The 27,500-nt window shown below is 43.1% G+C and overlaps 1 protein-coding gene across 1 annotated transcript in view; it reads right to left on the reverse strand.

The window, feature by feature from the left end:
• The window catches only part of MAP3K2 (mitogen-activated protein kinase kinase kinase 2), a 473,685-nt gene that overhangs the window by 296,560 nt on the left and 149,625 nt on the right, over positions 1–27,500 (reverse strand). Inside the window, exons 4-8 of the mRNA XM_085649955.1 lie at positions 25,487–25,527; positions 20,197–20,296; positions 9,212–9,325; positions 8,605–8,704; positions 424–554 (exon numbers count right to left, since the gene is read on the reverse strand). Of these exons, the coding sequence (XP_085506081.1) occupies positions 424–554; positions 8,605–8,704; positions 9,212–9,325; positions 20,197–20,296; positions 25,487–25,527 (486 nt within the window). The remainder of the gene's footprint in view (positions 1–423; positions 555–8,604; positions 8,705–9,211; positions 9,326–20,196; positions 20,297–25,486; positions 25,528–27,500) is intronic.

Here is a 27,500-nt window from a genome sequence, read left to right on the forward strand (position 1 = left end):
ATGCCACCTACAAGTGCACAGCAGTTCTGCTCTAAAATTTCAAGATCCCAGCCTGACACCTGGGGAATTTTCACAAGGTGAGAAATCTACAGTTAGAAGTATCTATTGGAATAGTTCATTCACTAGGAATCCAGTACAGGCCCTATACCTTATTTCTGTTATAGTATTAAATGTGGCATTCAGTATTATGTGACAATAGGGCGGAGGAATGATGACATGAATCCACCCAAAACATTTGGCACAGGTGATCCGTTTGCATGCTTTTCTCACTAGGTGGTTGAATGTGTAATTAATTCAGAAGGGTTATTCTATTAAACTTGAGTCAGCTGGAAATGACTATCTACTGAATATCCAAATTGATCCTAACTGTATTACAGGACTGGAATTGAGAAGTGAAAGTAAAAAAATGATAGCAACATTTACTTGGTCCATGCTCTCTGGAATGAACTCGCCCTCGCTGGTGATGCTAGTGAAAGATCCATTTCGAACAACCTGGTGCTGCGCATCTGGAATGTAGCCAGGGGGTGGAGAACTACGGTCTCTGGTCTGAATACCTGGAAAAAAATGTTAAGACAAACAAGGCTCTTGAGCTGCAAAAAGTCTGAATTTATTAAGTGTTTAACACACAATCTCACTTTGAATAATACAAGTTCGAGAAATTCAAGCAGAACCAATGCTATACTCTAAAAGGAATTGGAAAAATGGGGCTCTTGGAGCTACATACTGAGATACAAAACAAATTAGCAGATTCCAATGATTCCTAGGAACTTACAGGGGGACACAGATCTGCACAGTTTCTCTTACATTCGCTCATACCCTAACAGTGACTCCCTCTTACAGCGGACAGACTTTTTTTTCTAACTAAAGGTACACTTTATTAGGAAAATGGTCTCATGAAGAGGTGTTCTACAGTAACAAATAATCCTGTTCACTCTGCCATATTTCTATTTAACAGTCCTTTATAGTGCACCTGCACTAAGAAACAATCTCGGCACTTTACAAAAGATCAAAGTGTTCCCTGTCAGTAAACAGATATAAGAGAGAGAGAGAGAGGGGTAAGAGGGCGGCAAGAGTAACAGAATAACTTTCTATTTCAGGGAATGCGTCTAGAATAAATGATCTGAGGTGCCACCTGAATGACATAAGCAAATGTTCGGTCATTACATCTACCGGCAATAAGTTCCAGAAAGTAGCAGCTGTTCCTGAAAAGGATTAGCTGTGGGCTTGAGACCCTCAGAATTTAGTTCCTACTTCTAAGGTTTTTTTTGACTCCCAGAGATGTAGAGGAAAGTGGCAAAACGTGATGACTTCCTCAGATGAAGAGCTTTGTAGGTTGGTTATCCAATTCTAAATGTCACTTTTGGTACAATAGGAAGCCAAAGTAAGCCGGAAATGATTAGAGTGATATTGTCACAGGCTCCTGTATAAAAACTAGCCAATCTCCGTTTCATCATGGAACGATGCCATCGGTGACTATGGGGACACAATCCTATGGGCACTTTCTTCTACAAATGAATCCAAACGTCTTTCAGAGGAAGCCATTTCTAGACTTTTGGAAGCTTACCAGATCAGTGGAAGTTAACTGAAACATTACATTTATTTAAAAAAAAATCTTTAATCTTCAATACATGTAAGCATCTGAGGTTACATTCAAGTCTATGCATTTCTTCAGAGGTAGTTTTGTTAACGGATGTTTGGCAACTAAAATACTATTTTGTGTTACAGATGGAGCTATTTAACCCTTACTCTGACAATGCTGTGTCTTTGACAGCTATCTCCGTTTTCATGAGTAATCTCCAAAATAATGAACTGTTTTGATTTATAATGGGGGATTGAATCTTTGCCTATAACCTATTTGACTGTATCTTAAGCGACATCTCTCTGTGCACTTTTCACAGACTGACACCAGATAAAGTATTTCATGTCATTCGCAAAGGTATAAGAAAAGGGAACAACTTCTATGACTAATGGGAGATTTTTCCCAGAAACATTTAATATTTTTCAAACATGCCAAATTTGACAGCACAAATGCACCCAACTTAGTTTCAAATGCTGTCTCTGAATGTACTGCCCGTGTTTTTTGATCAGTTTCTTTAGCAACTGCTCAAGTGCACAGTACCTACTAAAGGTCCCTATTTTCAGGACTTGGCCAAGATACCGTCAGAAAGGGTTTCCGATGAGGGGGTCCACTCTTAATATGCAGAAGGTCTTTAGTCATGTATAATTGGATCATGATTAATATAATATCAATACTGGACAAATGTTCTTCTTCCTTCTGTACAATCACAATCATATGCCACTAGAATGAAAGCAAAATACTTCAGTCTCATTCTTCCAGACATGGCTTAAAACTCAAGCTTTACATTTATTCCCCAAATAGATGGAGCTTGTTAGGAAGTGGATGGAAGAGGCACGGATTTTAGTACTAAGACGGACATGTGCAAAAGCCAATTTTTTTAGGCTTGCTATAAGGAAAAATCCATGATGAGTATTAAAGAAAGCCCCATCGTAAATTAAGAATGCTAGGAAAAAAATAAGAGATGCCCTACTTAACACAATGTTGGGAGTATGGACGATTTCTACTTCAGGATTCTCTTTACATTAATGTTTTAGCCTATGAGCCACAGATTATATAGCTATATAGCAGGAGTATAAAGTGATATAATGGAAGCTACGTTCTCTAAAACTACAGCCCATATCCCAACTTCCCCACCCAAACTCTGACCAGATTTTTTTTCTACTGAGCACAACTATAACAACAGTTATAATCTGAAAGAAACACAGTGATAAATTCCTTACCTTAGAATTACCCCCAGGCGTCAGACTGGATCCGGAAAGTTTGTCAACAGAACCCCTGCGTGTCGAAAGGTGGCGTTGCGCGGCATCGCGTCCCTCTTTGGCATCGTGGTCGCAGAGATGACGTCGCGGCACCTACTTAGACGCCGCCCTCGCGCGCGGACGTCAGTTCTTTCTTTTTCCGCGCCAGCAAACGCAGGTCCAGAAAGAGTAGGACCCCCCCCAGTCATTGTTTGACTGTATTTTTGAGGCTTCTTTTCCTCGATTTTTTCGACTCGATCGACTCCTGGTGTCGTAGGGATGCCCAGTTTCGAGTCTTGCGGGGACTGTCATCGGATGATGTCGGTGACTGACCTGCACCGCGTGTGTCTCTACTGCCTGGGGCGCGACCACGATCCCAAGTCGTACCCCGACTGCCGGGCCATGGCGCCGAAGACTGCAGGAGCGGTCCCGAAAGTTGCTGGAGGTCCGGCAGTCGGCTCTGCGCCGCTCAAGTTCCCGGTTCCGTGGAAGGTCGGGGGACCGGTCGCCGAGCCATCATCATCGTTCTTCTGGATCGAAGTCTTCGCACTTGGTCAGGTAAGGCGAAGCACAAGAAGTCGAAGAAGCTTCATCGCTCGACGTCTTTCCCCCCCGCCCGCCGCGCGGCTGAGGGTACGGGTGGTGCCTCCCCCGCGGCTTCGGCGTAGCCTATGGTGTCGCCGTCAGCGTACTTGCCCTTCCCGGGTCCGTCAGCAACTCCAGCCCAGCTGCAGGAATTTCTGTCAGTCATGGCCCACCTCTTTGGGCCGTCAGGCTCCGCCGGCGGGTCTTCGGGCATCGCTGTCTGCTTCGGCCCCGCAGGGCCTGGATCACAGTCAACGCCGGTGGACTTCGTTACACCTCTGCCGACGTTAACCCCACCGGCACCATCTCAGACGTCGCCCGTGGCCCCGGACGACGTTGCCCCCGGTTTCAGCCCCGACACGGACATGGAGCCGGAATGGCGTTGCTCGACGCCGATTCCAATGCCAATGGGGCCTTTCTACCCCTATGTCCGGCCTCCTGATTTTCTGCCTGTACATCAGGCTGGGGAGGACTGGGAGGGGTCTGAGGACCCTCTCACAGCTCAGTGTGAGTTAGACCCGGACTAGGCAGAGGAACTGGGGATGCCAGTGGTCTCGTCATCTCCCATGACCATGGCATGCTCACTCCTCCTACCGTGGCTACGGTGGAGGGTGCAAGTTATGCAGTGGTGTTGCGGAGGCCCTCAACCTCCAACTCCCTACAGTGGCCGTCAGGACTAACCTCCTGACAGAAGTGCTTCAGCCAGCGGCTACCTCTGCGGAGCCACTGCTGCCTTTCAATGAGACATTTTCTGATGTCCTTTTGGGCACCTGGTCCAGGCCCAACACAGGGGCTCCTGTGGATAGGAACGTGGCCGGACGCCATCACCCGGCTCCGGGCGACCCCATTTTCCTCTCCCAACACCCAACCCCTGAGAGCTTGGTTGTCCAAGCCTCAACGTCCCAGAGCGCATTCCCTACCACACCCCCGGACAGGGAATCAAAGAGACTGGAACAATATTAGAAGAAGATTTTTTCTTCCGCCAGTTCAAGGCTGAGGTCTATGAACACCGAAAGCCTCTCGGGCCGTTACTCCCACTCTGTGTGGGATACGGGGGGCGCAGGTGCTGTCTCAGTGTCCGGGGGAGACGCGAGCAGTGCTCTCGAAAGCTATTGCTGAGGGGAGAGATGCAGCCAAGTTCACGATACGATGTGGCCTTGACACCGCCGACTCGCAGGCAAGAGCGATTTCAACGATGGTGGCGCGCCACCTCTACGCCTGGCTGAGGACTACTGGCTTCTCAGGGGATGTCCAGAACACCGTGATGGACATGCCTTTTGATGGCATTCGCCTTTTTGGCAACAAGGCAGATAGCGCGTTGGAGCATTTTAAGGACTCACGGGCTACGGCAAAGTCCTTGTTCCTGTCGGCCACTCGCCCTTCTCCGTCTTCTGATTTTCGCTCCTTTCGTGGCAACGGAAGGGGAGCCCCAGCACATTCGATTCAGAGCCACAGGCCGCAGCTGAAGCAGTCTCAGCGCGTCCGCGGACATGGGAACCGCAGAGGCGGTTCGGGGGATCAGCAGGCGGGTCAGTCCACTTACACCCCGGCCACTACTGCCCCAAAACCTTCCTTGTCCAGTCTTTTAGGCACATCAAACGCCAGTGTGCGGCGGGATTCGCCATCACCTCCCCCACTGGCGCACCATCACTTCGGACAGGTGGGTTTTAGACATAGTCCTGAGTGGCTACTCCCTCCCCTGCGAGACTACCCCTCCAGCCATACCACCCCAAAACCACCATGCATCTGGGGATCACTTGGCACTTCAACAGGAAGTTGCAGCCCTCTTGGCCAAGGGGGCCATTGAGCGCCTTCCTGCACCAGAAGTAGGACGTGGTTGTTATTCCCACTACTTTCTGGTGCCCAAGAAGGACAAGGGTCTGCATCGTATCTTGGTCCTCAGGGACGTCAATCGCTTCCTCCGGAAGGAGAAGTTCAAGATGCTAACTCTGGCTCCGGTCTTGTCTGCTCTCGACCATGGAGACTGGATGGTAGCGTTGGGCTTGCAGGACGCATGTTTTCACATTCCGGTCCTTCCGGCCCACCGGCGTTACCTCCGGTTCACGATAGGCCACGAGCATTTTCAGTTTACCGTGCTCCCCTTTGGCCTTACCAGCGCCCCTCTGTTGTTCACAAAAGTGATGGCGGTGGTCGCAGCTCATCTGCGCAGATCAGGGGTTCCAGTCTTTCCCTATCTCGACGACTGGCTGTTGAAGGTGGGATCGCCCCAGGCAGTTATTTCTCTCCTCCAGACTACGGCAGACCTCCTACATTTGCTGGGGTTTTCCATCAATGTGCCGAAGTCACACCTGGCTCCCTCTCAAAAGCTCCTCTTCATCGGAGCGGTTCTGGAAACGACGCAGTTTTGGGCCTATCCTCCCGAACGGAGAGTCCAGGATATTCAGGCTATGATTCCGATCTTTCGACCTCTATCCTGGGTTTCGGTCAGGATGACCCTGAGGCTGCTGTGCCTCATGGCCTCCTGCATCCTGCTAGTCAATCATGCTAGATGGCATATGCGGTCTCTGCAGTGGGAACTGAAGTTCCAGTGGGCGCAGCATCAGTGGAACCTGTCCGATTATGTCAAGATCTCGGAGAGCACAGCACAGCAGCTGCAGTGGTGGCTCGCGAACCAACATTGGGTCCAGGGTAGATCCCTCTCTCTACCCCAACCGGAGCACACCGTGGTCACAGACACATCCCTCACGACGCGGGCCACATGGGAGAGGCGGAGATCAGAGGCCTCTGGTCTCCGGCGTCGTCCAAGCTCCATATCAACCTTCTGGAGCTTTGGGCAATCCGACTTGCACTGAAGGCATTCCTTCCCTCTGTCAAAGGGAAAGTGGTGCAGGTGTTCACAGACAACACCACTGCCATGTGGTACTGCAACAAACAGGGCGGGGTGGGGTGGGGTCATGGACCCTATGTCAGGAGGCTCTGCGCCTCTGGACATGGCTGGAACAGCAGGGCATTCCCCTAGTGGTTCAACACCTGGCAGGTTAACTGAATGCCAGGGCAGACGATTTCAGCCGCAGGTGCATGATGGATCACGAATGGAGTCTTCACTCAGACGTGGCGTAAGGTCTCTTTCAACAGTTGGGAGAGCCTTGGGTAGATCTATTCGCCACTGAAGAGAACGTGCAATGTCAGCAGTTCTGCGCGTTGGAATTTCCAAGGCGGCACTCGCTAGGCGGCGCTTTTCGTCGTGAATGGAGTTGTGGTCTGTTGTACACCTTTCCGCCCAGAGTGCTGAAGAAGATCAGGCGCGACCGGGCCTAAGTCATTCTTGTGGCGCCGGACTGTGCTCGAAGAGTTTGGTATCCCGAGCTACTCAGTATGACACTTGATCGTACGATCCAATTGCCTCTTCAGGAGGAACTTCTGTCGCAGCAGCAGAGGACGGTCTTCCACCCAAACCTGTCCAGCCTCCACCTCTTTGCATGGAGACTGAGCGGCGGCAGTTGGTTCCTTTTGACTTGCCTCCTGAAGTCTGTGATGTCATTCTGGCAGCCAGGTGTCCCTCCACTAAGTTGGTATACGCCTGCAGGTGGTAGAAATTTCTAGCATGGTGCATCGTGATCCCCTTTCTGCCCCTCTTTCAGAAGTTCTTCTGTTTCTTCTCTCCTTGGCCCAGCAGAGCTCTGCTCTTGGCACTATCAAGGGCTACCTTTCTGCTATTTCGGCCTTTCTCTGGCTCCCTGATCAGCCGTCTCTTTTCAAGTCCCCTGTTGTAAATAGATTTCTCAAAGGTATTACTCACCTTTTCCCTCCTATTCCTTTTGTGATGCCACAGTGGGACCAACATATTTAATGTGCGCTCCCTTTGAGTCTGCTGACTTTGAAGACTGCTTTCCTGGTTGCCATCACCTCTGCCAGGAGAGAGTGAGCTCCAGGCTCTTTCTGGTAAACCTTCTTTTCCATCTGTCCATCCGGACAAGGTTGTGCTCAGGACACACCCATTCTTTCTGCCGAAGGTTGTCACTGCCTTTCACATCGGGCAGACCATCACTTTGCCCACCTTCTTTCCGCCTCCGCATCCTTCTTGAGAGGAAGAGAGGCTCCACCGTCTGGACCCAAAATGTGCGCTCTCGTTCTACTTGAACCACACACAACAGTTCCGGGTGGCTGACCAGCTCTTTATTGGCTACGTGGCTATGTGGGCGCCAAGAAAGGTTGGGCAGTACACAAGCGGACTATTTCTAGATGAGTCGTCTTGTGTATTAAAGCCTGTTATTCTCTGGCTAAAAAGGAGCCTACGGTGGGGCTGCACACCCATTACACCAGGGCGATGGCAGCCAATGCAGCATTGGGACGTGGTGTTCCCCTGCAAGACATCTGTTAGGCAGCTACGTGGGCCTCACTGCACACTTTTACTAAGCACTATTGCCTGGACACCAAGTCCGGAGAGATGGATTCTTTGGCCGTTCTGATCTCCGGGACTTTCTGGTTCGATCTTGGTTCGCAGAACCACCACCGGTGTTGGTATTGCTGGGGTATCTAGTCTAAGGTAAGGAATCTATCACTATGTGTTTCTTAGAGATGAAAAAGTTACCTTCGGTAACGATATATCTGTAAGAAACATTAGTAGTGATAGATTCCTTACCGCCCCACCCATCCTCCCCGTTCTGTGAACTGATTTCTAGGGTTAAGGTCATCCCTTTCAGGGCCCTAGTTTCAAGGCACCAGTAGTCAATATCTTGCATGGCTCTGCGTTTCTGGAGCGGAAAGCCATGTATAGAACTGATGTCAGCGCACGAGGGCGGCCTCTAACTGCCGTGACGTCATCTTGGCGACCACGAAGCCAACCATGGACGCGGAGCTGAACGACACCACCTTCCGACACGCTGGGGTACTGCTGACAAAAACTTTCTGGATCCAGTCTGACGCCTGGGGATAATTCTAAGGTAAGGAATCTATCACTACTAATGTTTCTTACAGATGTATCGTTACCGAAGGTAAGTAACTTGTTCATTAGAGTTATACTTGAGAACAGACACATACACACTACAGCAAAAGCATCTCATAATACATAACGTACATATAAATGTATTAAATAAAGACAGGCAACACGTACCACAATAATACAGTATAGGTATTTTTTAGCCTAATCATGCAGGCTAGGTTGTTCGATAAATATATCCTCAAGCACAGATACAAATATATGCAATCGTGGAACAACCTAAGATTTAATCTTCATCTTACCCGTTGTTGGAAGCCTATTATTTTTATCCATTCCTGCAAATACAACATTATCCAAATCTTCAAGGGATGGCAAGGGGTCTATGTTGCAAAGAGTGGAGCTCTGTGGAAAAGACAAAGGTTTAGACAAGAATTCAAAGGAAAGTCTGCTTTGTAAGGAGCTTGCCACAATGCACTGATGTAATGCCTTGATGATCATGAGACGGATAGGGACGTGCCCTTATTTTTATAAACCCATTTTGCCTTTACTCTTAAAAGCTTGCAACATACACACTTGCAAATGTTAATTTCCAATGCACGTTTGTGCTTTCAAATTTGCATTCGTAAAGCCAGCAAATGTAAACTGCACTGGTATTGTGAATGGAAAGTTAATCGTTCATCAGAATCTGAAAATCATACATTACACGAATATACACTTGAATAGAGCAGTTGCAGCGGACAAGGCATTCACCCCCTCTCCCTAGGACATTCGATTCCTGGGATATAGGAAAGTTATTTTATTTTACACACCATAACATATGGTTACATGTCTGCTTATGTAACCCAAATGCCACGAAACGGGAGCGGACTAGGAACATCTTTATGTCATGCAGGAGAGCATCGGTCCTACCTGTGAATTTCTATGCACCACCAGCAGAATCTTCAGGCTTTTCATGTGAAGACTTCGGTCCAGAAGTTCAACAGCTTTGTCCAGGTCATCCTGTGTCATTAGCGGGATCGCCAGCTGCGAGGAGTAAACCCATTTAATACACGACCGTGTCAATACAACTGTGCCCCTAATCTTGGATTCACACTTGAATGAAAACAGCCATACATGATGAGATGCACAGCTAAATAGGCAGTTCAGGTTTGTTTTTCCTACATGAGATCATCAGAATCACAAGCCAATAGCACTTTCTAGCAACAGGCTTGAAAACATTACATTTGTGTGTGTTTTAGCCCAAGACTGCGTGCCAAGGAGCAACTGTAATGTGAGTTCATACAGGTGCACAAAGCACCACACGTGGTAACGTAACACACCGACGCGCAAACTAACTGTTGTGAACGATAATCGACCCAGATGCAGCACCGACACTCCACTGCACATATACTGCAGATTCTGGACATCAATAGTTCTACAATTGTAAGGCTTTTTTAAGGCTGGTAAAAAGGCTGTCTGCACGATATGTAGACCAGTTATATTAAAAGGGGGGGAAGCTAACTGCGGTTAGAAGAGTGGTGGGGACTGTAGGTCATGGATTGTCTTTAATCTTTTATGGGAGCACGTTATTTATAGATCTCCTGTGTATCGTCTCCCCAAATGCTGTACAACGGACCTCTGAGGACAAATCCAGAGGCGGAAAAAAAGCAGGATTAGCAGGGTGAATGCAGGACATTAAACAGAATATTCTTAAGCAAAGGAATGTTTTCCGCCGCTGGAGTTCTGAATGATGCACATGATTCAGGAACCGTTACAGTCTAGGATGTAATTTTATGGCACGACACGGAGGCCAACATTATGCAATAATTCCTTTATTGCTACCACTCAGCAGCAAGAAAAAACAAACATCATGTAAAGAATAGAGAATCTCTAAGAACATTCCAATGCAAACAAAACTCTTCAACATCATCTGCTCTCCCTTCTTTTATTGATGCTGCTCGAGAGATGTATATTTTGATACGATAGATTTATTGAAGGAATTTATAAAGGTAAGAAGCTTGGAGAATGTTATTTAATGAATAAAATGTATTTAATACAAAATGGTATTTAAATGTGGAACATTTTGAGGATGGAGTAAAACATTTAGAATGTTTGTTTATTAAATTTTAAAGTTAGAAACGTAATGATTTAAATGTAACAATGAAATATTTTGTCAGGAAAGCGATTGTAGATGGGAAAGTCTCTTGTTTCATTTTTTTAATTGAGGTTGGAGATAATGGGCTTGCTTTAGTATTTGCGCGACGTGTTGTCAAGATTCAGGAGCATGAGGTAAATAGATAAACTTGCAATCGCGTAGGCGCGATTGTTTTAAAAAGCATAATTAAATACTTTAGAGATAGAATTGACGATAAATTACAGTTTATGTGCGTAATTTGAATTGAATCAGTTGGCTCGCGCTTACCGATTCGTGGAACGCTCACCGTAGTCGCGTGCAGAGTGAAAGAAGCGCGTGTTGGTTTAGTGCGTATCGCTCTGTTTTGAGGTCACGCTTGAAGGGATATGTCCCTTTGAAGGTTTCGTATTGACGCCGGTTGCCTAGCAATGGCGTATAACGAACGAGAAACGCATTTTTTCAAGGGAAAGACGAGAGAAAAATCAGAAATATATAAAATATATTATTTTTAAAAAGAATAATATCTTAAGAATAATAATTTAAGAATTAAAGTCTATGAAAATAGAGACTTGAGATTTGACAATATGGAACAAGGGGAAGGTAGTCTAGAAGAAAAATTAAATAAAGCAATAGAAAAAATAACGACAGATGTATCGTTAAGAATGGAAAAGAAATTAGAGTTGTTGTCAATGTCAAAATCAAATAGACAGGAAGAGGAGAGTTTTTGGTCAGCAACTGAAAATGAAGGAGCGTATTATAGTGGAAAGAAGGCTTCAAGGAAGAGGAAGCATGTATCTTCAAAGGAAGATTATAATAAAAAAATCGAAATACACTAATAAAGAAGATGAATGCTGTTCAGACAGGCAAATAGGAAAAGCCTCGGGCGAAAGTGGAGGGCAAGTTAGAGGCCCAAATGAAGAAGCAAAAAGAGGTATGCGCAAGCATAAATATATAATATGTGACGATTCCTCTGAGAGTGCAGAGATAGAACTGAGTTGCTGTGATGATTTTGACTCTAATGATGAAATACAAGTTAAAAAATCTAAAAAGGATGAAAGCTTGAGATCTGAGAATAAAAGAATTAAAGATGCTATGGGAGATAATATGTTTGACCCATTACTTATCAAACATCCTTTTTGCCCTGAATGGTCAACATCTGATCATGTCTCTGAATATTTAGAATATTGGATGAGAAGAGAAATACCAAAAGAGGTGAGAGTTAAATTAAGATCCGAGTGTCCTCGACCAATTGTAAATAATAAGGTGTTGATGACACCAGAACTTGACCCGAAAATGTTTGCATTTATTGCAAAAGGGGGGCGAGATCCTAGGAAAGGAATTGATTGTGGATTAAAATCATGTCAAGACAGGTTATTAGATGTGATTGGTCCAGTATCAAAAATATTTGATATGGAGGAGGAGGAGGCCTATGCTGGAAAAAATTAAATTGATGTACAAGAACTCCGTGAATGGGTTCAGAGGGCTGTATGTTTATTAGGAAACGCGAATACAGCCTTATCTATAGAGAGAAGGAAGAGTCTATTACTAAAGATTGACCCAAAATTGGTAGACCTTGCGACCAAAGAGGAAGGACCTTTGGCTAAGGGTCTGCTTTTTGGTGATGAATTTATTAAAGAATTATCAAGATATGTAGGTGCGTTCAGCAGCCTACAAAAATCTCAAAGAGAGATTAAGAAAGTGCTTAATGATGATGTGTTTTTGGTATGGCCGGGAGAACGCGGAGTCGGTTCCCCGGCCGAGGACAAGGAATTTCGAGAGGCTCCTTCACTCGTGGATTTGGAAGAGGCTACCAGGGTCAACAACAATTTTTTCGTGGAGGATTTTTTCCACAAAGACAACGAACAAGAGGAAGATTTAATAGAGGAGAGAGACGAGGAAGAGGTTCGATTGGTAAGTCGAGACCTTTCTGTTATCCACTTAAAATTGGGCGGCAGACTTGCCCAATTTTTAGAGAACTGGAGGTCAATAACAAAGGACCCTTGGGTGTTGAAAACGGTACAAGGTTTCAGAATAGAATTTTTAGGAAGGCCAGTTCAGACTATAGTTCCGAATCGTATGATTTTCAAAAAAGATCAATTACAGTTGCTAGATTTAGAGGTAGAAGAATTATTAAAGAAAGGAGCAATAGAAAAAGAGAGAGACAATGTGGAAGGATTCATAAGCAATATTTTTCTAGTGGAAAAGAAAGACAAAGGAGGAATGCGCCCTGTGATAAATTTACGTCAATTGAACGATTGGGTGATATACCATCATTTCAAAATGGAGGGAATACATTTGTTGAAAGATGTGTTAATGAGAGAGGATTGGATGACAAGATTAGATTTGAAAGATGCTTATCTGACAATTCCAATATGGAAAGAGCATCAAAGGTATTTGAGATTTATATGGAGAGGCAAAATGTGAGAATTTGTGTGCCTACCTTTTGGCCTGTCATCCGCTCCGTGGTGTTTTAAAAAGGTTTTACGGCTGGTAGATGCTTTTTTGAGAGAGAGAGGTGTTCGAATGATAATCTATTTAGACGACATCTTGATAATGGATCAGGACAAGAATATTCTTCTGTCTCATACGAAGATGGCGATAGAGTTGCTAGAGTTTTTAGGATTTGTGGTGAACAGGAAAAAATCTCAATGTATTCCCAGTCAACACAATTTTTGGGATTTATAGTAGATACGGTTCAAGCGGTCTTGAAACTTCCGAAAGAAAAATTAAAGAGAATTCGGAAAGAATTGAAAACTGTTTTGAAAATGAACAGCATATCTTTAAGAATGTTGGCCCGCATAATAGGTCTACTGTCTTCAACAATTCAGGCTATCTTTCCAGGTCCTTTACATTACAGAGCTTTACAAAGGTTGAAGGGTTTGCATTTGAGGAATGGTTTGAGATATTGAGAGAGTTTATGTCTCTCTCAAGAGGCAAGACAGGAATTGATTTGGTGGCTGAGGACTATGGAAGCATGGAATGGGCGTGCAATTTTTGGAGAGGATGCAGATCTGATTGTGGAATCAGATGCAAGCTTGGAAGGCTGGGGTGCAAGATGCGGATTGTTAAGTACTGGAGGACGATGGACAAGTCAGGAAAGGAATCTACATATAAATTGTTTAGCATTGTTAGCAGGATCTTTTGCAATAAAGTGTTTTAAGAAACAGACTGCAAAATGTTCTGTCATTTTAAGGATGATCAATGTTTCTGCGGTTCGATATGTGAACAGAATGGGTGGTCCAAGATCAAAAGGTCTAGCAGATATAGCGAGAGTATTTTGGGAGTATTGTTTGGAGAGGAAAATTCATGTTCAAGCAGAGCATATCCCAGGGAATTCAAATTGAGTAGCGGATTGGTTTTCGAGGAATTTTTACGACTCCAGCAATTGGATGTTAGACAGATGTAGTATTCACAAGGTTGAACCAATTTTGGGGTCCATTTCGGACAGATCTTTTTGCGAACAGGATAAACACTCAACTAGAGAGGTTTTTCAGTTGGCATCCGGATCCAGAGTCGATGGGAATAGATGATTTTCTGCAGGATTGGAGTGGTCTGCATCCTTATGCATTCCCACCGTTTTCAATGATAAGCAGGGTGACAGGGATGATTCGGAAGTGGAAAGAAACAATGGTGTTGGTTACTCCGTTTTGGAGCTCACAAGCCTGGTACCCTATGTTATTGGAGATGAGTGTGGATTACCCGATTCTAATTCCAATGTTTCAAGGGATCTTGCGGGGCCCTCTAGGGGAGGTTCACAGTTTGGTGGATTCAGGTCAACTTCTTCTGTTGGCATGGAGACTTTCAGGAGAGTCTGGAGTAAGCCAGGGCTTTCATCAGAAGCTTCGAAACTCATCGAAGAATCTTGGGCTCAAGGAACAAGGAAGGTATACAAGTCTGCATGGAATAAGTGGAATGGTTGGTGTGTGGAAAGGAATATGGATCCCGTATCAGCAGATGTAGTTCATGTTTTGAATTTTTTGACGGATTTATATAAAAGAGGTTTGGCGTATAGGTCAGTGAATTTATATAGATCTGCAATATCCGAGGACATATTTTAGTGAATGGGATTTCTGTTGGTCAAGACATTATGGTCAGGAGATTACTGAGAAGTATTAGGTTGGCTAAACCACCTGGACCTAGGTATACTTTTCTTTGGGATGTGTCTTTGGTATTACGATTGATCGAATCATGGGATGATAATAGCCTCTTGGACCTTAAAGATTTATCTTTCAAACTCACGATGTTATTATGTCTTCTTTCTTTCAGAAGGGTTTCAGCTGTGCGTGCACCAGAAATATCAAGTAGATGTTTTGCTCCAGAGGGTATTTGTTTTTATATTAAACAAAGAACGAAGACTAACTCAAATGTTATTTTTTATCCATACTTTCAGGATAAGGAGAAACTTTGTGTGGTACGTTGTGTTAAAGAATATAAATATAGAACTCAGACTTTTAGACCTGCTGGGGTAGATCAGTTACTTATCTCCTATAGGTATCCATATAAAGCGGTTTCTTCTCCCACTTTTGGCTAGGTGGGTAAAAACATTAATGGAAAAAGCAGGTATAGATATAAGTAAGTTTGGTGCACATTCTGTGAGAGGTGCAGCTGCATCAAAAGCACGAGTTTTAGGAGGTAGCTTGCAAGATATTTTAAAGGTGCGCAGATTGGTCATCAGATTCTGTGTTTAGAAAATATTATTTTAAACCTATTGAGAGTGCAGCTCAATGTATTGTTAATGTGCTTAAAACTTGCATAATGTTGGCCTCCGTGTTGTGCCATAAAATGTAGATTTTCCACAGCCTTGGTGGGCTGAAAATCTGGATTTTATTAAGGACACGGAGGCTAATATTATCCCTCCCAATTTTTTTTTCCCAAACCCTAATGTTTATATCTTGTTTTTTCTATGCAGGTCAAAATTAAAATAATTGGGATTGTTCGCTTCCGGACAACTGTCATCTTTTCGTTGAGAAAGAAAGAAGAATGTTTTTGATTGGATTGGTTTACTGTTTTTTGGACTCTTAATATGAAAAATGTTTTAAAAAATATTATTTTCTCGTTTAGCAGGCAATGTAAGAAGGGAGAGCAGATGATGTTGAAGAGTTTTGTTTGTATTGGAATGTTCTTAGAGATTCTGTATTCTTTATTCTAAGAACATGATGTTTGTTTTTTCTTGCTGCTGAGTGGTAGCAATAAAGGAATTATTGCATAATATTAGCCTCCGTGTCCTTAATAAAATCCAGATTTTCAGCCCACCAAGGCTGTGGAAAATCTACATTATACACAAGTGAGGTGAAGGCTGTTGCTGACAGCGCCCCCTTCTCTCGGGTCCATAGGAAAGTAGGAAGCATAGGTGGTTGGACCATCTATCTATCTCAGGTGGCTTTTTGCTGACCGCATGTGCTAAGCCTTTTTTTGTTACGGACACTGAACATACAGGGGGTTTTAACGTTGAATTGCCAGCTGTGCAACCAGCACATCATCAGGTTTGATACTGGAGGTAAGCACAGGAGCCCAGACACTGCAGTTAATTTCGTGTTGGAGAGGATACTTTATCAGGAGTTTGTTCTGAAATGCATGTCACAAATATGGTACTTTTATTTTACTTCACCTTAGGCAGAAAGTGACTCCGGGAACTTAAAAGATATTCTTTCTAGATGGCTACGGAGATGTAGTTCTATTGTACTGGGCCGACTTGCCAGCACTGGCATCTAAGGAGATTCCAGAAACTGGATTAATGTTTTTTTTTTATCTAATCGTTCTCAGAATGTTATATTCATATCTTTCAGTCAAAAATCATGGGCTTTGTTTGCGAGTTCTGCAGGGCTCGTTTTTAAGGCCAACACTTTTGAACATCTACACAGCCCCTCTTGCCAAACTGGTTCAATCTACTAGCAATCAAACAGCTTCATACGCCCACTGGTTGTTAGCTTGTCTAAAGCTAACCCTCAAAACCTAGACAATTTCAAATTCTGTCTCTCAGCAGTTGCAGTGCAGGTGCTCTCTAGCTGACTAAAATGTAAAATCAATGTGAAGTGTGAGCACTGCATAGATCATCACTTTGTGCAGACATTAGGCCATGCCCTGAGAGGTTAGACCTTCATGAGGTAACGTAAAAAAACACATTTCCCTTGTTTTCCATTCCTAAAAAACCACAAATATCTTTTAATAATCATTTCTCTCTATGTAATCCTAACCCGTACCTAAATCATGATTTTATTTGGTTACTGTACAGGAGCGGGTATTATCCTCCGCAGTGGAGCAATTCTTAAAATCTGCGTCCAAGCCCATCATTTGCTCTGGACTAACCAAAATCAATGGTAGTCTTTGTGATGGACACTTTCTTTTATTTATTTTTCCACAAAGATGACACATATAGATTGTGTTGTACCTTCCTTATATGTGTATTATAGGTACTATTTGGTTGATTCAAATCCCAATGTATGCTTATTATCTGGTCTTATGCAACCTAGCTAATTATCTACGTACATTGTATCCTCCCCCAAAGCCTTTTACAATGTGTAAAATAAAGTTCTCTTGACTGAAGAATATAATTTTATTTATTGATAGAGTTTGGGGAAGATCTCACATGAATGTCTATTATTTCCAAATTGACTTCGTGCTTTCTGCAATTGTATCTACACACATCCTGCTCAAATGTAAAGCAGAGATTGATTTGTAGTACCCCCTCTGACTGAAAGAGTACATGATAACCAAACAAATAACGTTCTGCCCTGAAAACGTAGGATGATCAAACAGTATCACTGCTGGACACAGCTTCCTCATCATTCCCCATAAACGTTGTAGTATACGTTTTACTTAAATCCCTACATTTAATTGCTGCCTTCAAGTGTTCAAAAAGCATTCCTCACATATTAAAATTCAGATACTATACGACCGATTCAAATAAGTTGAATAATAAAGCATTTCTTTTCTTCTGGCACAATACACTTTATAAACGGATTACAAAACTATTACTACAAATGGGACCATTAGTGGCAATTATTCCTATAAGTTCTTAAATCGATAAAAGAACACAACTGTCAGATCTCTAAATTACCCATGTAAACCACAAAATGTATATATGTTTAATAAGGGGTATGTGAAATTCTCGCAATTTGCTTTTGCATAATTATGCAAATTACACACATTTTTTCACAAGGGTGAATGTAAACAAAAGCATTGCAAACAGCCACTCGTATTCTATTTGTTTGCAGTAAATGTCTACAGCAAACTGCCATTCGCAGTAAATTTCGGAGCACAATTATGTGAAGTGGCGTAATTTCAGGAATTTGGTGTTAGAAGCATAACACAAAATTCCTCAAGTTCCAGACATTATGTGAGCATAATTTAAACTTCACCCAAGCCTATTCCAACTGTACACATTTTAGAGAAACTGTCCCTATCCCATTTAGCATAAAGAACTCCAGACTCCTTACACCGTATCACAATCAACTTCTAACCATCCAGTAAATCACTGTCAAGAAACTTAATGAAAAGAAAATTTACTGAGAATACCGATTATTTTGGTTCTGAATAGAACAGTTTTTTTGAACATTGGAATGTTGGGAGCTCCATTGTAGACAATGGAGTGCTCCAGGCTACTAATGGCTGGTATAAGCCCTGAGCTCCAATATTCCAATGTTTGTCCTTCATGTGAACAAAGGCCTCCTGGAGCCCCAGGTGATGGGCTCACCGAGGCCTTTATTTTACATTCTGCCCTCTAGTGGCGGAATGTTCTAGTAGCCTTATAGCCCACCGAAGCGGAGCTATACCGGCCATTATAGGCCTGCTCCCTTGTTAAAGGCCTTTGCCTTCGGCTCGGGTCTTTAACGCTGTAGAGGGCCTTTAATGGCTAGTATAGCACGCTACGGCAGGCTAGAACAAGCCATGGTGAGGAAACTTACTAGATTGTGACAGCAGCAATAAATGGATTTCCTCCTTAGCAAGAATAAATCAAGTAATATTCCTACTTATGTCTCTGAAGTAACTGTGATTTCTGCTGATCTGATAGGAAACAGGGGTTAGGAGACGACAGAAGGACCTAAATTGGGTGGACGCACTTGGTAGCTAGCAAATACCAAAGCAGGCTCCCAAATGCTTAAAGAGTCTTTAAGTGCTTTGAAATATTTCGAAGGTGAACAGAATCACATAATGACCAATCTAAATTTCCAAACTCCATGTGATATTACCAACCAAACAAACTAGGTCCTGTTAAGATCCCAATCGTCTGCAGAATACATGTACATTTTTAAATTCGGTATCAATTATCATTATTGATAAAAGATTTTACGTGAAATGAGCTAAAACAAGTGCATCAATTTGGGGTAGGCAATAGTTTTAATAATGTCAACATGTTCAATTAATGACAAGCCTTTGTTCGCCCTCCTCAGAACTGTCCTTGATGAAGTATGAAAAACTCTGAGTTTAAAAGGCCACTTTGAACCTAATGACAAAGTACTGCCGCTGTTAATATAACATATATAATTTATTAAGTCTGATCATATACCCAAAACAGAGATCAGATCTTCACCGACTGAGAATTCTAGCAAATACATCTACATATATTCAGCAGCATAGAGAGGACGTTTTCAGCAAAATATAATGAACCCCCTACAAAAGCTTGTTTTGCTAAATTTGTATAGCCAGCATTTAATAAATAACAAAATTAGAGGTGATTAAGGTGGCACCCATGCCTAGTACCTCTGTGTGTTATCTGCACAATTTGCCACCTACTGAATACAAACAAAGCGTTTAAGCTAAAATATAGGAACTTCAATCACATCACAACCTTTGCTTAACAACTAAATGCTGCATGGCAGTCCAGAGGGAGTCTCACCAGCCCTTCCACAAATATACAAAATATTCATGAGAAACGGTTGACATAGGGACAGCTAGTCGCTCACTCCATATAATTTCCCATTCTATTCCCAACCTTAATGTTCTCTTTACACACGGTGAAATCTCCTCCTAAATATGTATGAGAGCAACCTTCCATGCCAGGATAGAATTCATATCAACAATTAACGGAATATAATCCTTACCCAATCATCCATTATATGCTCTCCATAGAAAGGATTAGAAATAAAGCTCGACCTACCATGCCCACGTGGCTTCTTAATGCTGATATAATTTAAAACTCAAATTTGGCCCGAGATGTATCTAGTGGACAGCGTCATGCCCATACACTCTACTAAACAGCAATCTCTCAATATTCTAAATCATTTTCTACTCAATTCTTACACACCTACACGCAATTTAAGATCTACAGGAGCTTACTTGGTTACAGTGCCGAGCTTTCAAAAAGTCAGGATGGGAGCACGATCCTTTAGATATCTTGAATCCAAAAGACGGACCACCTTGCCAGTGACTCCGAGCCGAACCTTGTGAAAGTACTTTTCGCAAAGGATTTCATCTTTAAAAAAGATCATGTAGCTCCGGATCTAGGTTCCGATTTCCTTAGCCCAGGCACAGATTCTCTTTTGCGCCTTTCTAGAGTTCTAGGTCCTACTGCGGAGACACACCAGCGGTGTAACCAAGCACTTTACAAAATGGAAAATATAAAATAGAATTATAAATTCTCACACTTCAAGAAACCAAAATGCAAGTTAAAATCCACTAAATACTAATGATACACAACATCATAAGCAAAGGGAAGGGTAGCCTAGCATAAAGTAGTCGCCTGCAATTAAAAGGAATATTAAAACATGTTAGCTACAAAATCAACTAATTATATTCACTTTAAAAAAAATTTAAGCAGATACAACAAATTAAATATCAGTACCTCATTATTGCTGTAATGTAGATCCATGGCCTGTCCAAAGGCAACCTTAGCTTTAGAAATAAGGTCTTCTAGCAAAACCGGTCTGGGGAATTGCAGAATTCTGTTTGAAATTAAACAAATATTTACATGGCATCTTGTTGAAATGAGAAAAAAATCCAGAGACTAAATATATTAAAAATGGTTTTAGTGTGAAACAACAAAATAAAAACATTATTTGTTAAATGCTATTTTCTTCTCATGCACCCTGAAACTTAAAAAATCCTGTTACTGTGGTCGCCAACAAAAATCCAAAGATCATATCAAATACAAGAAAAATAAGTCAGTCAATCAAACTTTATTCAGTAGTAATGTCATTTTAAACTGTGTAGCATCACCCACTCCCTGGTTCATAAATGAATTATAACAATCAAGGCCTGATAAAACCAACTTAAAAACTTGCTGCTAGAGATATTGAATGTAGGGAAATAGCGGACATGATAAAGTCTAGATGGGCACTGGTTAAGAATATCTTTTCCTAAGAATTAGCGAACCTCTAATAAAGCTAATAACAGCACAGCAAACCTCTGCCGGAAATAGAAGCAGTAAATATAAGAAGCCCCTTTTATACCACATAAAATTAAAAGGACGGAAGACTGGGACTAAAAAAACGTGAGAACACAGACTGGTATAGAGAACAGAAAAGCATAAAATGAACTGTACATAACAGTACAATGTGAAAGACCTTGACTGTAGTGTATTTTATCGTTGTATTAAAAACTGGTTCAAAACTTTAAAACTTTAACAAAGAAAAGATGCACTGCAAAGGTAGCAAGCAGTTCACGAGAACTTCCTGATGGACTAAAAGATATCATCTACAAAGCAAGAAACATTAATCCATTATCCATTAATGAGGCCAGTTAAAGTCTGAGTACTAGGGGCACTAACAATATACTACATTTACTGCAACAAAAAAGTATTCTGGATGCTTACTGCTTCCAAAAGAACAATACAAACACATGTGAAACCAATCTACAATGTAATGCAGGAGACCTGTTTTTCTATTTAACACTAAGATTGCAGTGAAAGGAAAGAATTTGTGCAAAGGAGCAATTTACTTGCTATTGAAGTAAATCCCTGGGTTGATTAAGATCTGAATCACATATGGCAATATTATTCTTTCTGCAATCTAAACTGTTTCTCTTCTTGGGACACAATGGTACTATATCCGAGAAGTGCAAAATACGTTTTTAATGAGTGTTCAAAGTTTACCGATTTGTGAATGTAGAACACAGCACTTCACAGTCCCACATGTGCAACATCCTTTACTTTGAATCAGGAAAAACATTTTTCTTTTATTTATAAAAGCAAAAACAGACTTTCGTCTAAGACTGTTGAAAACCGTCATTGTTTTGATATCAGGGTTGACTTGAGAAAATGTCCTTCTTGACCCACCACATTTTGCATTTTTCCTATTTTTTTGGGGACAATTTTAATAAAAATGTTTCTCTTGTAAGATTATAAACAAAAATCAAAGACAGAAATCAAAGGGAAAATAATTAAATTCCCCTTCCCACCTTCGTGCATCCAAATTTGCTTCCTCAAATGTAGAGTCTATGGCATAGGTGTTCAAATTGAAATAATTAGGAGGTAAGCTCTTCTATCAGAAGAACCAAAGTTAATCCTATTGCAACCCATCATGAGTCCCATTCAGTCTTAAAGCTCTCAAGGTCTTGGGGTTCTTAAGCTAGGTGTTTCATCTTGGAAGAAAGTCCACCAAAGGTTGCCAGATAGTTTCAGATTTTTTTCCATCCATCACGTAGGTCATATGTTAACATTTCCAATCACCCCCCGCCCCCGGTGCACAATAAATGCAGTGGCGGCCCCTCCGCAATGGCAGTGGAGCGTGGCCCACAGCCTGGCTCAGAGACAGCAAAAAGAGAAATAAAACGATGTTCTTGCATTGTTTTATTTTGCATTGGCCGGCTCTGAGCCAGCGCTGTAGGGAGGGGCGGGCCGAGGCATGGGGGTGGGGAGAAGGAGTGCTACCTACACTCAACTACCTAAGTGCTCATGTGTATTTGGCCGGCCGTCTCCACAGACTCCTTGGCCTAAGCGGAGCGTCTTTCTAGCCCACTCAGGCCAAACCCCGCGCTGCTCTGCGGCACAGGGATTGGATAGGAGTCTGTCCCAGGGACTGCTTGGACCAGGCAGTAAGAGGAGAGGCGGCGAGATGTGACGTGGAAGGCAGCCGGCAGCTAAAGGTAAGGTTTTATGTTTTTTTATATATAGTATTTTTAATCCCCCCTCCTCTACCCTCCCACACAACCCCTCACATACTCGCTCCTCTTGCCCCACCACCTTTGTTTATGGCTGGCACCGCTGGCTAAATGTAAGGCGGACCAATTGGATTGGGCGGTGGCAAAGTGCGCACGGACGAGTATGCGGAAAGGGGTCTTGAGATGTGGTTGAGTATATTAAATGCACTTGGGGTAGGCAGGGGGGAACGCAGCGGAAGTGAGAACGGGGATAGGGGTGACAAGGTGGGAGCTACTGATGTGAGTGATGAGCATGAAACAGGGGGAGGCACCGAACCTGCAGGTATCACACAACAGTGAGCATTTGGTGGATTACACTGGATTTGACAGAGGTGCCTCTGTGTGGTAGCTGTCTTGGAGCATGGTTGGGAGGGGGGGGGTCTGACCGAGCATATGCGCTCTGCATAGTGGAGACAGGTACACACAAGGAGGGAGTGGGTTCTTGTCCAGTAGCCATTGAAGGTTTACACTGCTGGAAGATGTCCCGCACCCCCTAGGGATGTAGATGTGATTTGTAATCGGCCATTCACCGCCGGCTCACCTCATCCATCCTGGCATTCAAGGATCCTGCCAGGTAGTTCCAAACCGCTCCATAGACGCAGAGCCTCTTTACAAAGGACCTCACTCTGCCCTGTTGTTGCAGCAACACATGGCAGTGGTGTTATCTGTAACTGCACAAGCCTTTCGTTGATGAACAGAAGGAAGTCTTTAGTGCCCGACGAATGGCCCACAACTCCAACTATATGGAGCTGGGTTTCTGCCAGAGACAAGAGTCCTCAGACCTCCACCTCACTCAGATGGCTTTCCCCAACAAACCAGTGCTGCATCTGTAACCACCATCAGCTTTGGGTGGAGAAGGGAGGGGGGGGGGGGGGGTCTGCAGCTTGTCCAACTGCAGTTTAGCAGTCAACACTACAAATCGCATGCACTCTCAGAAACCTGAATTGCATGTGACAGGTTTCCTTGAGGCTGAGCGTACTGGGACTTTTAGAGTCCACATATGGCATGCAACATAGTCAATAAGCAGGATGAAGAAGATGCCTCAGAACTGCTTTCACAGATATTCAGGGCCAAGGCAGAAATATTGGGATCATAGCCCGAATGTCCTGGACTTGTTGCAACTGATGAAAAGGCCCTGAAATGTCAAATGCAGTTCCTATAAAAGGAGTCGGGTGACCTCAGCTCATTGATGGAGAACCCTAACAAAGTGAGGAGGTTCGCTGTTATGAGGTGGTCCATTACTGACTGTGGCGAACCTTCCTTCAACAGTCAATTATTGAGGAAGGGCACAGCCATGCTGAACAATTTGAAGTACCCATCTGGTGGCTGTAATAGATAGAAACTCTTAGGGAATATGATGTATCCTACATGGTGGTTGTGAGCCACTAAGGGCAAAATGAAGTGGCTGGGACTCTGTTGCCACAAGAGAGAGGGACAGTGAAGCAGGCTTAGCCTGTGGGGACCTGCGTGTTGCCTGCCTTATCCACACCCCTGGTCTTGAAAGGAGTGAGTAGACTGCAGTGGGGGCTGTGGTGACTGGTGTTGCTGTACACCAACCCCCTGGAGTAGCCTCAGAGTATGCTGCACAGGTGAGAAAACTGACTGGGTCCTCAAAAGACCCATGGATTGTGCTGTGGCCCTACACTCCTTAAAATGTTCCAAGGGAGAATAAACTTTCTCGCTGAAGCGGTATGAGCTATCAAAAGGCAAATGGATAAGGGAAGCCTGTACACCTCCTGAGAAACCTTTGGATCACATCCACAAACAGGGACAGAGGACTACACTGGTGCCAGCTGCTCGTCCCAGACATTCTGTAGCCTCTGAGAATCCTTGGTCCGAAGGCACGTCAGAGGGAGCCAGAAGAGTGACAAACTTATGAAGCATGGCCTCCTTAAAGGCTTCGATCTACTGCAACATTGCTGATGACCCAGGAAACGCAGGGCTCATCCGAGTCAACTGCAGAACTGGCTCACCAATTGGCGAATGGGAGCGACATCAAGTGTCACCCTGGTGTCCTCGTGACTACAAGTCACATCGTGTCCCACTTCGCTTTCTTACGTTACCACTTGGAATCTGACATTAAGGAGGACTTTAACTACAAAGAAAACTTTTTGCAGGAGTGGGTCCACGCCCTACACTTGGAGCAAGAGCTGGACTTATGCGAGGCCAGGAACCTCTTCCTGCCTTCAGCAACGTACAGCTTGGCTTCACGTTCAAGGTCGCTTTTGGGTGCATGAGGGTGCACTCATCACACGACATTAGACTCCTTCTTTGAGCTCAAAGATACACATTGTGCAGATCTCTGTGGCCAACATCTTTATCTTGCATTTGCGGCATGATTTGAAGCCTGTAGTTTTAGGACGGCACACTGTTCTCTTTCGCTCTGAATTTAGATTTCCAGGAGTCGTTGAAAGACCGACGAAAGTGAGAGCAGAGCTTTGGATCCACGTCCAAAGCCGCATAATGAAAGGAGCTTACATAAGTGTTCTTAGTTTGGCACTTATAAGTGATTCCTCTCTGCTTACTTCAAAGTGCAACAAAGACAATGCAGAATGCGCAGTGGCACCTAGCGGTGCTTGGGAGCACTGGTAAGAAAAGTTTCTGGACCCAAAAGAAAATGTACTTAGAAGTCAGAATAAGTGATAGTACATCCTCAAAGATTAGAAAGTTCTACCATTATTCTTATGATGCACACAAAAACAAAACTGAGCCATCGTCTCTTAAAATCTAAAATTCATGCTTCTATCACCAGGGCTCTTAGTTGTTCAAACACTGCAAGTCCAAACAGAGGCTCTATCACGTTCAAATTCTAAATTAATTTTCCTGCATGTAAGCCTTTAAACGCTAACAATGTACTTTATTTCAAACATCTCAACTTTAATAATCCTGTTGAGGTCTACAGGCACACCCACGGGAACTTTGAAAACAACTTTCCAATCAAAATCATAAACGTGCAATAGATGCAATCTAAAATATTTGATATTCTCGAGTCTTACCGCTTCTCGCCGTGATGGTCAAATTTCACCCTCACATCAGTCTGTAATGAAAAAAAGAAAAGATAAATTACAGACAATAAAAAGAAACCATTAGGAAAGGAAAGCAATTCAAGTAAATGTCTCAGAGAACAGGAAACTATTGATTTTCTTCAGCAGACATTAACAGAGAAACAAATAAATGAAAGGGAGGAAATAAATCTACTCTGCACGCTAGCTGAAGACATACACCATGCAGTCACTTGAGACTATAATTATTTCATATTGTTTATCACTAACGAACCATGTGGTGTACAACTAATAAAACAAGAGCATGCATTTCTATTATGATCCTAAATTATAAATTGGGCCATTCAGATCAATCCAAAGCAGAAAACCTAACCAGAGCTGAATCGCTCAAAATATTAGCAGCGCATAAGTGGTGTGCACCCAGATGGACGCCCCAAAGCATCAGGCAGCATCTTTATTTGAGATACAATAGCAATTTCAGTTGCATTTCTTCCAAATTTGCCACTCAGCTTAAAGACTGAATGAAGCAAGCCGAAGCTTCCAGGTGCAGCCACCATCCGTTTACACGACGCTAAACATAAGGGGTGTGTGAATTAACCAGCGCCTTATAGTTCGCATTAACTTAGTTAACACCACTATCAAAACTGCAACGGATTGTACATTCCAGCATTTTACAGCAAATCATCAGTTTATTAGTTTGATTTCTGGACATAGGCAAGGCCATGCACTCTGGAGAGGAAGCCTCATCACAACCGAAAGAAATCATAAAGTAACAATGGGTAGTAATTAACTCACTGTAGTTACCATTTTAACAGATAATCATGTGTATAAACTCAAGGCACAAAAAAGTACAAGCAGATAAGAAAGGACAGACAAAGTGACAGGTGTAGCTGATTTCAGGTGTTGGGCATGGGCTTATAAATAAGGAGTTCCTTTCATTCTATGCCTCAAGCCAGGCTCTAGCTATTCTTCTTTCTACCGATTTTCAATATCATGGTGAACATCAATCTGTCTGTATGTTTCGAAGAAATAAATACAAAAATCTGGAATAAAAAAGGCATTTTCACTGTGAGTCTTTATAAGCAGTTTAGCCACTGTAAGAATTTGAATGGCACAAGAGTTATACTTTTAGCATATGTACTCCATAACAAATAAATGAAATGTGAATTATCATTTTGTAAAAATGCCTTGAAATTGTTTTGCTAAAAAAAAATAAAAAAAATGCTTTTTAAGAACGCATATTGAGACACTTTCACAAGTTGTCTGCTTACATGGTGAGAGATGTCAAAACAGAGTATTCAGTCACATGCATATAGTGAAAAAACATCAGATCAGTGGGCTCAGACACCAAGCAGGCCATGCAGATAACCCGTTTTACTAGGGGTTCTTAATGGTGAATACAACCTAAAGGACACATTATTTCCAGCAGACTTCTTTTACAGAAATAGGCACGGGGTGATCGTGAAATGTCAGTAACATCAGATTAGCACAAGAGCGGATTCCATCCATTGAGATGCTTAGGCGTCATGGCTGCATAAGATGCCACCAGCGAAGTCACTTTTACTCACACTAGACAGAAAGCTCTACTTCAAAGAACAATCCATCAAAAATACAAATAATGCTTGCTAATTAATTACATCCTACCTCCCTATTCAAAAAGGACTTCAAACAGCAGAGAAATACCTGGTCCTCTTTTACCCCCCATGGACGCTATGCTCTGTCCAACAGCCATCCTGTTACCACTGTAGCATCCCTGAAAAGCATTTTACTTACAGCAAAATGTCTAATCAAAGGTTAGGAGATTGACCACCGCAGATAACACTGAAGGTGCCACAGTGGCCCCTCTCCTAGGACTCCTCTCTCCAGCTGCATCACCTTCAAGGCAATCAGTCACGTTATCCCTGCATATGAGACTAAAAACATAAGTACCTGAAGCAGACAGCGTTAAACGCAAGAAGGAGTGCCCCAGGGATCGTGCCTTAGCCCAACGCTATTTAATATACACATG

The sequence above is a fragment of the Triturus cristatus genome, chromosome 3_2 (genome assembly GCF_964204655.1).
Source record: "Triturus cristatus chromosome 3_2, aTriCri1.1, whole genome shotgun sequence".
NCBI classification, from domain to species: Eukaryota; Metazoa; Chordata; class Amphibia; order Caudata; family Salamandridae; genus Triturus; species Triturus cristatus.